Source organism: Capra hircus, chromosome 5 (assembly GCF_001704415.2).
Source record: "Capra hircus breed San Clemente chromosome 5, ASM170441v1, whole genome shotgun sequence".
In the NCBI taxonomy this organism is placed as follows: Eukaryota; Metazoa; Chordata; class Mammalia; order Artiodactyla; family Bovidae; genus Capra; species Capra hircus.
This window is the reverse complement of record NC_030812.1, coordinates 50,370,872-50,383,982: the sequence shown is the minus strand read 5'-3', so window position 1 is coordinate 50,383,982 and position 13,111 is coordinate 50,370,872. Positions and strand designations below refer to the sequence as shown.

Sequence of the window (13,111 nt, the reverse complement as noted above, 5' to 3'; positions counted from 1 at the left end):
AAGCCACCCTTAAGATGCATATAATTAAAATTACTGTTTATAAAGAGAAAGTAGCAATTGCCCAGTTAGAAGACTAGGATTAATTTCTGATTCTTAGGATCATTATGACATTTAGAAGAGAAAAATAATTAGCAACTTTTAAAAAAGGATCTTTATCTTCATTGTGATCTAGATCTGGTAGATATGTTTCTGTTTTTCACATTATGCTTCAAAAAACAGAATAGATCAATAGGTTTTCCATTTTGATTATTGTTGATCATCTGTTTTGGATAATATAGAAATTTCCTTTGATCATTATATTCTCACATAAACTGGGAGGAAAAAAGTAGAAAGGATGGATACCTTTGAGTTACATTAAAATATCGTTAAAAATTATTTTCATTACTACATTAATTTTAACTCAGCTTGATAGAGCTGAATAGCTGTGACTGAATGTATAATTCACCTTATTTTATTCATTCTAAGATAAGACAGTTTTTTTCACATGTTAATATTCCCCAAATTAGCATGCATTTTACAGCTGATGGTTTCTTAGAATCACTGTGGGCCAGATACTTTTGTAGTTGTCTTTTTCAGTGAACTTGTTCATAGTTGTTGATACTATCACATCAGTTGAGTTGCATGCATTGTTGATATCATGTAAGTTTTGTTATTTGAAATGTTACCCTTGTTGTGCAGAAACTTCCTGTTAACATCTTATGGTAAGATCAGAAAACGCCGGCATCAAAGCATGCGGAATGGGTGTCATTAGCTTAGAAGAATATCTCAGAGACAGTAGTGAAGTGCTCTCAAGCAATGAGGCATTGCAAACAATCCAACTAAAAAATGGATAGAAGTTCTAAATAGACATTTTTTTTCAAAGAATACATACAGATGGCCAACAGGTACATGAAAAGATGCTCAGCATCATTAATCATTAGTGCTATGCAAATCAAAGGCAAATGAGGGTATCACCTTACACCTGTTAGAAGGACTGTTACCAAAAAAATAAGAAATAACAATGGCCTTCTTGACCTAAAGGATGAAATTATGAGGAAAAATTGTGATTGGAAAGTATTGTATCATTGTTTAATTAGCATAGGTAATTGGCCCTGATTTTCTTTCTGGTGATATACGTGTGTCTTAAAATAATTGTCATCAGAGATTCTGTAGAAGTTCACTGTGTTTCCTTCTATGGAGACAGATTCCCTTTCCTTCATTCTTCTGATGACTTTAGGCAGACAGCTTTGAAATGTTTCATTGGTTTCTTTTGAACACTTTTAACTTTTAATTTCCATTTGCATCATATGCTGTTTGCCTTAAAGAGTGGCAGCATAATGTTGTGGAAAGAGTAGTGAACCAGGGATTAGAAGACATATTTTTGGATTCTGGTTTTGCCACCTACTTATTGTGTCACTGGGTTCAGATCATGCCCTATAAACTCTGCATGAGTATTATGATACTCAAATGAGAAACACGTGTTAATGTCATAAAAGTTTTAAATGCAACTTACTAGTATTGAAAACTTATATTTGAACAAGATTTAATAATTTGGAATGTTCTGCAGAGTTGGGGTGGCATCAGACTTCAGTGATTTTGGCAGAATTGAATATAGCAGGATATTTACTTTTTCAGAATAGTATTTTTTGAGCTTTATTGTCATCTTTTAATCACTCATAAAAATGTTTTGTGACATTGTTATGGAAATTTTATGTCTCTGGTTTTGAAGCAGAACCTTGATGCACAAGAAAGCAAGGAAATAACGCAAGGGAGCTGTTTTTTGGAAACACGTTCATTGCCAATAATATTTGCTATCTCTTAGCTGTGATTTATGCTGGCATACTGAAGGATTTTACAGAGCATGCTGTAGGGAATAGTAGTCTTTATTTGCCATACCATAAAGAAGCTTTGGGAGAAAAAAGAAGAGACTTTAAGTGATAAAATTAATGTTAACACTAGCTTTACACTTTTAAAGGTGACTCTGGGTGACTTTCCCACAATTTTTTGAAAAACATGTTAAAACTCAAGTTTTGTGTGACTTTTTTACAGGTTTTAACCTATTAAAATAATTGATGTATGCAGTACATTTGAAAACAAATACCGAACATATAAGTTTAATGTTCTTGTGACTTGGAATTTTATGTTATTTATTCAAATTCCCTGAGGATGACAAATGTGAAATGTGTCTTATTCATCTTTGTGTAGCTACCCACTAAGTGTGTGTGTACTGATTTAACTTCATTTTGTAAATTTAAATTGTGTATAATTCAGTTTGTGCATTTTCTAATCTTTTACATTTTTGTTGCTATTTGAAAACTTATGAAATAACTGGCTTGGTAGAAGGAGTTATTTAAGATTTGGAATTATAGCATGTTCATCCAATTAATTTAAAGTAATACTTAAGTAATAAGAGTAGTAATGTTATTGTTTTTAATGGGTTTACTTCTTGAAGAAGAAATTAGAGCCAGTGAATTAAAGGCATGTAATAAAATTCTAGGGAGTTCTGAATATTCATTCAGAAATGTGGTAGGGTTGATGTATTACTATTTTTAATTACTTTTCTGCTCTAGAATTTGAGTTCTTATTTCTATTTTCCCTTCTACACTATTGAAGAAATGGTCTTACGCTGAGGCAAGATAGAACTTCTGAGAAGTTGCCCTTAAAGAGTTTATAGAAGATGGAGGAGAACCAAAGGACAGAGTGTCAGGAGAAAGGCATGGGAAAACTGTGCTTAAGGAGGGTAGTTTAGGTATAGAGTCTGAAGTATTTTAACTCTTACTGCTTGATTTTTATTTTCATATTTATTTTATATTAAGTGATTTTTATTAAGATTGTCATTACTGGTTGTAATTATGTGAAAATGTTCTTATTTATGAATTATGTTTAAATTTTTATTTTATATGTGTTCTAAATAAAGCATTGAAGGAGAACAGCTCAGAGGTTGTTCAGCCTTTTCTAATGGGTTGTGGAACCAAGGAACCAAAGATCACTCAACTATGTTTGGCTGCCATTCAGAGGCTCATGTCCCATGAAGTGGTATCTGAGGTAATGTGAAGATTTTATCTGAACTGTGCACCTACAAATCAGATCAGGAGTTTTCTCAAGGAGAGAATAAAACATACCTGGTGTTTAATATAAATCAGTGCTTGAAGGTCATGGCTTAATTTTCAAAGGTTGCCAGATTGTCTCATTATTAAATACTCAGTATAGATGGGCTACATTTTGTCAAATCTTTTGGAATCTAAGAAGTCATGTGTGCTCAGTTGCTTAGTCGTATCTGACTCTTCATGGCCCCATGGACTGTAGCCTGCCAGGCTTCTCTGCCCATGGAATTTTCCAGGCAAGAATACTTGAGTGGGTTGCCATTTTCTACTCTAGGGGATATTCCCAAACCCTCATCTCTTGTGTCTCCTGCATTGGCAGGAGGATTCTTTACCACTAGTGCCACCATAGTTGATTAATATAGATAATTTTGAGAACCAAGCAAATTTTCAATATCAGTGATGAAGAATATCATTCATGAATTACTTTTTTAAAGGTAGAGAATATCATGACTATTTCCTAGATTGTCTGAAGTGTTGCTCATTAAGGGTATTCATATCTAACCTCATGATGGTAAAACAGGAAAAACATTGTATTACTATGAATCCGCATCCTGCTTGTCTGCTTAACTTTGTACTTCGTAGGGTACTTTTTAATAGAAATTGTAAATTCTTTTGCCTTTGGTATAACATTCTAAACAGTGTCAGATTTAATTGAGTTCGTAAGTGTGTTGTTAATTTGAGTTGTATTTTTTCTATAACTCATTTTCCCTCTTGTCAATGAAATAATATGTAAGAAACAGTAACAGACTCATAATTTGTATATGTTTATATTCATAAGTGTCCAAATGAAATATACCCCTATTATTTTAGAAATGAGCTTTGATTTTGGCAAGGTATCAGAACTGCATGTTGCTGTTTGCCTATATTCAAATGGTACCTTTTAAATCTTAAAGCATTTTTTTTTAGAATAAAATTAATTGGTTGCAGTTCTTGAATTAGTTGAGAGACATGTATTTGGATCTATAGATTTAGAAACATGGGTTTTTAAATTCTCTCCAGGTAAGATTATATTTGCATACTTTTTCTTGCTTAGGAACCCAACATATCTATATTTATTTCTTGACAATAATTAAAATACTTGTTTTACAGACTGCAGCTGGAAATATAATTAACATGCTTTGGCAGCTAATGGAAAATAGTCTTGAAGAACTTAAGCTGCTTCAAACAGTTCTTGTTCTTTTAACAACCAATACAGTAGTTCATGATGAGGCACTCTCTAAGGTAGGAACCTGTTTGTCCAAGTTCATTAAGTGCTTTGGGACAGTATTTGGATAAGCTGACCGAAAGAGGAAAGCCTAGTGCTGTTTGAACTAAAAGCAACTTTCCTGTAGCTATTGTGATAATGCACATTGCCTGTTAAAAGCCTTCAGTGCCTTATTTTCAGACTGATTAAACAGGTGATTAAACAGACTCCCTTGGATATAGCTGACAGGCTTGGTTATGAATACAATATGGAAAAAGAAAAGTAGCAGAAGAAAAGGAATAGAGAAAGAAGAAAAGAAAACAGTATTTGTTTCCAGGTATCAGTGTTGTCCACAATTACCTTGGGTGTTCCTGACAGCTCTCTCTTTCCCCCTTTCAAAATAATTTCACGTGTAAAATGTATGTAAGCCAGATAAGTCTGCCCCTGAAGCAGCTGGAGAAGTGTCATTTTGGCATTAATACTAGATATGGCTGCATGAATGAAAGCTCTTTCTCATTCCTACTCTCTTTGAGACATATAACAACTGTTATATTATTTGTTTCATCTTTAAATTTTTTTTTAATTTGTAAAATATTTCCAAAGAACAGAAAGTACAGAGAGTAATGTAAAAATAGCCTCAATTAATAGTTTATTATTTAGGGTAAAAGGTGCATTTCACATTACCTTTGCTAATCTTATGTGTCTGTATATTTACTGAGAGTTTGAATTATTTCAAACTACTGAAGTTTTTGTAGCTTTATTGTATAAAAGAGTGGGACTTTTAACATAGGTGATTGAAACAGCAAAACATAAATTATTTGTGGTTACATCAGATAAAGATAATAACCATATTCATCAACTTATTTCACGCTAAATGAAACTTGTTTTTTTAGGCAATTGTTCTTTGTTTTCGGCTACATTTCACAAAAGATAATATTACAAACAATACAGCTGCTGCTACAGTGCGACAAGTTGTTACTGTTGTTTTTGAGAGGATGGTTGCCGAAGATGAACGACACAGAGGTAGAGTGATGAAAGCTGTCTTTCCTTTTGCCTGTGGGAGGCTCTGATGTCCATGATTATTCATTTAACGATTGTCCGCCATTGCCCTATAGGCTACCTAATAATGAAAATACTTTAGAAAGTGTATCAGCGTCTTTATTACTGATAATGGAACCAAAGGTAAATCTCTCACAGTTTTGTCACCCTAAGAAGTGGACCCTGCTTTCTGTATTTATTTCTAATATATTCAAAACTTTATGTTGAAGATGGTAATAGCACATTTTATACAAGGTGTTGCATTGTAAGTCTTTTTGGCCAGACATTACATATGATTATTTTGTGTTACATTTTAATTTTTGTAATTGAAATTTTTATTGGTTGCATTATATTTTGTGGCTATTTGATAATTTAAAGAACTGCTTATGTTTAGTATTGTTCTGAGTGTCTTCCTACATATGTATTTCCATTTGAATTATTTCTTTAGAGTAAATTTTCAAAAGTGAGCTTCCCTCATGTGAATTTTTGTCTTTGCCTATTAATATGTATTAATCGAGAATATTTATTAATGTAAAGCCTACTCTTCATATTTTCATCAAATCCTTTTATTTGTAATTTTTAACATTTTCATGATTTGAAACATATCCTGTCACAGAGCTTATAGATACTCTGTTTCTGTTATAATTTTTATAGTTTGATAAATTTTAATTTTTTTTATTTGTTATCCCTGTTAGATGAAAAGTAAAAATTTTCCACATGATTAGTTGAAAAAAATCATGAGATGCTGTCATCAAGAACAGCCTCTATTTTATGGAGTGAAGAAACAAAAGATTAATCTTTTTTAAAAGTTTTTTTCACCCCTAAACTCTTGATATTATACAGTCTTTCATATCATTTGGTGTTATTTTGGTAATATTGGTAAAAAAAAAAAAAGCAATACTAGTAAATAATGATAGTTCTACCTACTCTAATAATTACTTCACTTTATCTGAATTTAACCATTGGTCAAATTTTTCACATTCTGTTTCAGGCATTTTTCATCTATTTATTAAGATATTCCCACTAACTTTTGTCTCACTTTTCCAAGGGGAAATGCAGGTAGAATTCTAACAGTTTGAAACATAAAGGAATTAAACATAGAGGATAAAACAGAGCAGTTCTCCAGTTTGAATGTCTTATATACCATAATCTCAATATAATTTCTGAATTGATAGTTTGGCTGTGTATCTAGTATCACACTTAATACTTTCTAATAAGGTAGAAAATATTTAGAACTTCTTCCTTTTCAAGTAGTCATTAGTCAAGATTTAATTGAAACAGGCTGCCATGACTTACAGGAAATAGTATCTCGTTAATATTCAAAGAAATTGAGAAGCCCCATTCTAGGTGACTCTTGGCTAGTCAATACCTGTCACTGACATAGTACTTAATGGCAGATCAAGCAGTTAATTCTCTTGAAGATGGTGAGATTATAGAGGAATTAACTGTGGTAAATATTTATATGTTTGATATTTAAAGGTACATTCAAATATGACATGGGTTTCAAATCCATGAAATAAAAGGACTAGAGAAAGGGGTACTAGGAAAATCATATGTATGGACAGAGATAATAAGTTTATTTAAACATGAGATAGTGAAGAGTATTTTTTTTATGATATGATGTATAAAAATGCAATTCCCAATTTTTCTTTCCGTTTTGGAGGCATGGTTGTGAACTTAAAGTTTATAATTCTGTAAATACATACTTATTTTTAATATACCTTTTAGACAGTATATATGATTTATTAAAAGCACCAAGAACTCCTAAAACCCTTCTTATTTTGATTGCAGATATTACAGACCAACCAGTACTAGTCCAAGGAAATAGTAACAGAAGATCTGTCAGTACCCTCAAACCTTGTGCCAAAGATGCATATATGCTTTTCCAGGTATTTCCATTGATAAGAATAATTTTTATAATATAGTTTTGTGTGAAATTTTGATTTTGGAATTTTATATCTGATTTAATTTTAAGTGTTTTTTTTTTTCATTGTCATTTTAAAGTGTCAAAAAGTAGTATAGGTTTAAAAAGAAAAAAGTAGTACAAGTTTCCTCCACTATCTGATAGTAGCATATTTCTGTGAAACTTCAAAATGCCTTAAGTGAAAAAGCAGTTACCTTAGGACACAATTACCTAATGAATGCACAAAATAAATCAAGATAAAGCACAGACACACACACAGCTCAAAGCTTTGGCAGCTTGATGCTGAGATGCTGAGTATAGTTCCTGGAGAAAGAACTTGAAGGTACCACTCTTGCTGCTGGGGGTATGTGCAGCCTGTGTTATGGGCTGCCTGCAAAACAAACGCGGAACATGGTTTTCATTTTTGTCTTTTTTTAAAGAAAATTGAAAATCTTCAGATTTTCTTCTGGTTAAAGAAAGTCTGATTTCTTCTGGTTAAAGAAAATAGGTGCTAATCTAGGTCTTTTGTAAAAACTAAGTGGTGAAGAACTTTTGAAAAGCATGTGATATCTGTCTAAAACATTAAAGAGTATCTGTACCTAATTAGCATGATAAAATGTTATGTTTCACTTTAAGGAAATAAAATGAGTGAAATCCTGAACTAGCTACATGAGGAATGACTAGTCATATAAAATACTTCCTTTAATAGGAAAATTAAAGTATTTACTTAAATTCTGCTCTATCTGATATAACATGATATACAAATACCTCATTTTTATATTACTTGTCATGAATAAAACAAGATTAACCTGCACTAAAAATTTTATTAATTTTGATTAGAGACTCTTTAAAACAATGTTAGAATAACATTTTGTCTCTACTCTGTATATTAAGTTTACTTACATAATCAACTATACAATTAATTAAAATTTTGAATTATCAATACTTAATTTCTAAGGAATGAAACCTACTGATAAGAGATACTTCAAATAATTTTTTATGAGCTATGAATTTTAAAAAGGACTTTGCATTCCAGCATGTGAAATATTTTATTTATTTTTTATTTATTGTTTGATTTATTTTCCAGGACCTTTGTCAGTTGGTTAATGCTGATGCCCCTTACTGGCTAGTAGGTATGACAGAAATGACCCGAACATTTGGCCTTGAATTACTTGAATCAGTCCTGAATGATTTTCCACAAGTCTTTTTACAAGTAAGCCATTTGTAGTATCTTGCAACAAAATTAATCTTTCCTTTTTTTCAGAGATAGTTTTCAAGAAAGCAAGATATATTTTTACCCCACATTAAAAGATGCAAAAAATTATAGCTTCAGACTTTAGACATAATAATCTACTGTTATTTTAACTTTGTTGTGCCCAGGCATTTTGAAATTTTAATGTTAGAAGGAAACCCTAGAGTCTTGTCTGGTCAAGCATTTCCAAATCTAAGGGTGTATGAAGGAGCTCTTTTTATAATGTTTATAATTATATATTATATATAATTATACATATTATAATGTTTATGATGTGAGCTCTTTTTATAATATTTAAAAGCCTTAAAAATTGTTGCTAATTTTTGTATGCAGCTGTGTGCTTTTACATAATTTAAATGGAAAAAAGTCATCAATGCTTATTTAATAAATTTAATGTGCTGTGCAGAATATCTCAAAACAGTTGATAGGGGAAGAAATGAGAAAGAATTCAAACTTTTCATTTTACTTGTAAGAAGCTGAAGTCCAAAAGTGATTCAGTAATTTACATGGGGTTCTTCAGCTATTTGCAGATCTTGAACTAAAATTTAGAACTTTTAGCTGTACTCTAGCTCCTTTCCCTAATATGCTGCCCCTCCTAGGTCAGCTATTTGATCTTTGCTCTTACCTACAACACAAGTGAACCAAGTGCCACAAAAGTAGAAGACCTTTAGACCAGGAGTCGGTATTGAAATCTTTACTACATGGCTTATAGTTTTTGTCCATATTGGATAACTCTTCAGTGCTTTCAGTGGTATTGAACAATATTAACTGAGGATTCCCTTTCTTGTATTAGCATAGGAGAAGTTAAGGTATAACTTGATTCATAGTCTTGTATAAACTGATAGTTGTAACAGCTACGACTTTTGACTGCCTACTCTGCGCCAAACTTCACCAAATTCCTTACATATCATACTCTCTGTAATCTTCACAAATACCTGAAGTGCCAATTATTCCTATTTTACCCAGGAGGAAGCTAAGACTCTGAGGGTTAAATAATTTGTCTAAGGGTTCATAGTTTGTGAATGTCCTCATCCTTTAGCCTCACTGTCATTTTTGTTCCTAAATGACCCAAGTGGACTCCTGCTTCAAGGCCTTTGTACTTGCTGCTGCCTGGGTCTGGAATACTCTTCTCCCGTATAGATTGTTCTCTTATACTTTTGAGGACTTTGCTCAGTGGTCAACATATCAGACAAACCTTCCCCACCACTCTGTGTGAAATGGCAGCTTCTTTTCCTGGCAGCACTCTTGTCTGACTCCTTGTCATTTTTCTTATTACTTCCTGACATATGTGTTTGCACATGAGTTGATCTATTTTTTCTCCTCATTAAAAAGTAAGTTCTATGAGGCAGGGACTTAGTTCAGTGTTGTACAAGTGCCTATAATAGTGCCTGGCATATGGCAGGTATTTGATAAATATTTGAATAAATGAGTGAATGAACTGGTAAATGAATTTGAATTAGAAATTTCTGTAGTTTGGATTACATTTTCTAATTTTGTAGGGAAAGTTTTGAAAAAATAATTTCAGATTTATTGTGCCCAAAATAAATCTATTCTACTTTATTTTTCTTGCTATAATCCAGAGGAGAAAAAAGAATCACCTTGTGTAAGATCCTAAAATTTACTTCTACAGATCTCTTAAAAAACTAGGAATAAAACTACCATATGACCTAACAATCCCACTACTGAGCATATGCCCTGAGAAAACCATAATTGAAAAAAACACATGTACCCCAGTGTTCATTGCAGCACTGTTTACAGTAGCTAAGACATGAAGGAAACCTAGATGGAATCTAGAAAGATGGTACTGATGAACCTGTTTGCAGGGCAGCAGTGGAAAGGCAAAGATAGAGAAAAGACTTGTGGGCAAAGTGGGGGAAAGAGAAGGTGGAATGAATTGAGAGAGTAGCATGGAAACTTATACAACCATATGTAAAACAGATAGCCAGTGGGAATTTGCTGTATGAAGCAAGAAGCTCAAACCCAGTGCTCTCTGACAACCTAGAGGAGTGGGATGAGGTGGGAAAGTTGGGAGGGAGGTTCAAGAGGGAGAGGGCATATGTATACCTATGGCTGACTCATGTTGATATATGGCAGAAACCAACACAATATTGTAAAGCCATTATCCTCCAATTAAAAATAAAAGAATTGCTCTTACGAAGTTTTCTTCAAGAGATAAATGTTTGTTTTCATTCACTCATTATTCACTCATCCAATCAGAATTTACTAATACCTTACACCCTGTGGGTGAATGTGTTCAATGCAAAGGATTCAGTATTTAAATAAGATAAAATTCTTGCCTTTATCATGCTTATCAGTCTAATAATTGGAAGCAAAACATTACTGAATGATAAACTGTGATGAGTGCAATGAGGGAAAAGTATAAAAAGTACTATAAAAATGAGTAACATAGGTACCAAACCTAGTAGAGAGTTGGTGATTAATGAAGGCTGTGAAGCTTTTACCTGAAATATGAAGAGTATTTAGTTGAGATAAATAGGTAGTATAGGAAAAGAATATTCTAGAGCAGTGACTCTAAGAAAGGATCTGCCTTCTCTTTTAGAAAATAAGCTCTGTAAGAGCAGGGACAGAATTGAGCTTAACCTTGAATTTCACAGTGACCACAGGACTGAAAAAGGTCAGTTTTCATTCCAGTACCAAAGAAGGGCAGTGCCAAAGAATGTTCAAAGTAACGTACAGTTGTCCTCATTTCACATGCCAGCAAGGTCATGCTCAAAATCTTCCAAGCTAGGCTTCAACAGTACATGAACAGAGAACTTCCAGATGTACAAGCTGGATTTAGAAAAGGCAGAGGAATCAGAGATCAGATTGCCAACATCTGTTGGATCATAGAAGAAGCAAGAGAATTCCAGAACAATATCTACTTCTGCTTCATTGTCAATGTGGAAGCCTTTGACTATATGGATCACAGCAAACTGTGGAAAATTCCATGGTTTTTCCAGTAGTCATGTATGAATGTGAAAGCTGGACTATAAAGAAGGTTGAGCACTGAAGAATTGTTGCTTTTGAAGTGTGGTATTGGAGAAGACTCTTGAGAGTCCCTTGGACTGCAAGGAGATCCAACCAGTCAAGCCTAAAGGAAATCAACCCCGAATATTCATTGAAAGGACTGACGCTAAAGCTCCAATACTTTGGCCACCTGATGTGAAGAGCCCACTCTTTGAAAAAGACTCTGATGCTGGGAAGGATAGAAGGCAGTAGGAGAAGGGGACGACAGAAGATGAGATGACTGTATGAGATGACTGTATCGACTCAATGGACTTGAGTTTGAGCAAGTCTGGGAGATGGTAACGGACAGGGAAGCCTGGTGTGTTGCAGTCCATGGGGTTGCAAAAGTTGGACATGACTGAGCAACTGAACAAGAAGAACATCACAATTCCTGACACAAATTATACAGTTGGCAAGTAAATGCTGAATAGAGCACTGAAATGTGAGGAAGTAGGCAGTCTTTTACCTTCTTTAAAAAGAACGTAGTGAATTATAGAACTAATTATGTTTTATTAATCAAAGATGACTTCCAACTTTATGGCTTGAGCCATAGAGAATATTCTGTGAGCAGCACATTTGCTAGAAAGGGTAGTATGTTCAGTTTTCACATTTGCTAGAAAGGGTAGTATGTTCAGTTTTGAACTTACTCCTTTGAAGATACCCAAGTGTACACAGAATAGTAGTTTGATTTATATATCTTGAGCTTGAAAGTAAGGTTTTGGGCTCAAGTTATAAATTTAAGCTTCACTGGCACATATGTGAGTGAATGAGGTCACCTGTGGTGATAATATGGTAGTAAGGACCTGATATCCTGGAGCTCTGAGGACCCTCATTGTGAAACAGTTGGGCATGAGAGGATGAGCGTGCAGGAGAGACTCAGAGCATGGGGGCCAGAAAGGTAGGAATGCAATTGAGCATTCCTTTTAGGAACTAGTTATGTCAGGTGCTTCAGTGAAATTTGGTAAGACTGCTAGGGCAATGTTTGCTTTGGCCACAGATAAATACATCATGATGTGTATAATGAGAATAGTTTAAATGGAGATGGAATATAGATTGTTGGGGGTTGTTTAGGAAACACAGCTGTAGTTAGTTGAATAGTGAGGGGAAAAAGTTAACATAAAACTTTCAGGAATTGTCTGAAATATTTATGAGTTAACTAGTATGTAGAACTGGACATGGAACAACAGACTGGTTCCAAATAGGAAGAGGAGTACGTCAAGGCTGTATATTGTCACCCTGCTTATTTAACTTCTATGCAGAGTACATCATGAGAAACACTGGACTAGAAGAAACACAAGCTGGAATCAAGATTGCTGGGAGAAATATCAATCACCTCAGATATGCAGATGACACCACCCTTATGGCAGAAAGTGAAGACAAGCTAAAAAGCCTCTTGATGAAAGTGAAAGTGGAGAGTGAAAACGTTGGCTTAAAGCTCAGCATTCAGAAAACTAAGACTATGGCATCTGGTCCCATCACTTCATGGAAAATAGATGGGGAAACAGTGGAAACAGTGTCAGACCTTTTTTTTGGGGGGCTCCCAAAATCACTACAGATGGTGACTGCAGCCATGAAATTAAAAGACGCTTTCTCCTTGGAAGGAAAGTTATGACCAACCTAGATGATGTGTTCAAAAGCAGATACAT

The 13,111-nt window shown here is 33.7% G+C and overlaps 1 protein-coding gene across 6 annotated transcripts in view; it reads left to right on the top strand.

The window, feature by feature from the left end:
* The window catches only part of MON2 (MON2 homolog, regulator of endosome-to-Golgi trafficking), a 115,556-nt gene that overhangs the window by 22,554 nt on the left and 79,891 nt on the right, over nucleotides 1-13,111 (top strand). For all 6 annotated transcript variants that reach the window (XM_005680247.3, XM_005680246.3, XM_013963913.2 and 3 more), the window contains 5 exons: nucleotides 2,897-3,024; nucleotides 4,173-4,304; nucleotides 5,160-5,289; nucleotides 7,096-7,193; nucleotides 8,295-8,420. In XM_005680247.3, the coding sequence (XP_005680304.1) occupies nucleotides 2,897-3,024; nucleotides 4,173-4,304; nucleotides 5,160-5,289; nucleotides 7,096-7,193; nucleotides 8,295-8,420 (614 nt within the window). The remainder of the gene's footprint in view (nucleotides 1-2,896; nucleotides 3,025-4,172; nucleotides 4,305-5,159; nucleotides 5,290-7,095; nucleotides 7,194-8,294; nucleotides 8,421-13,111) is intronic.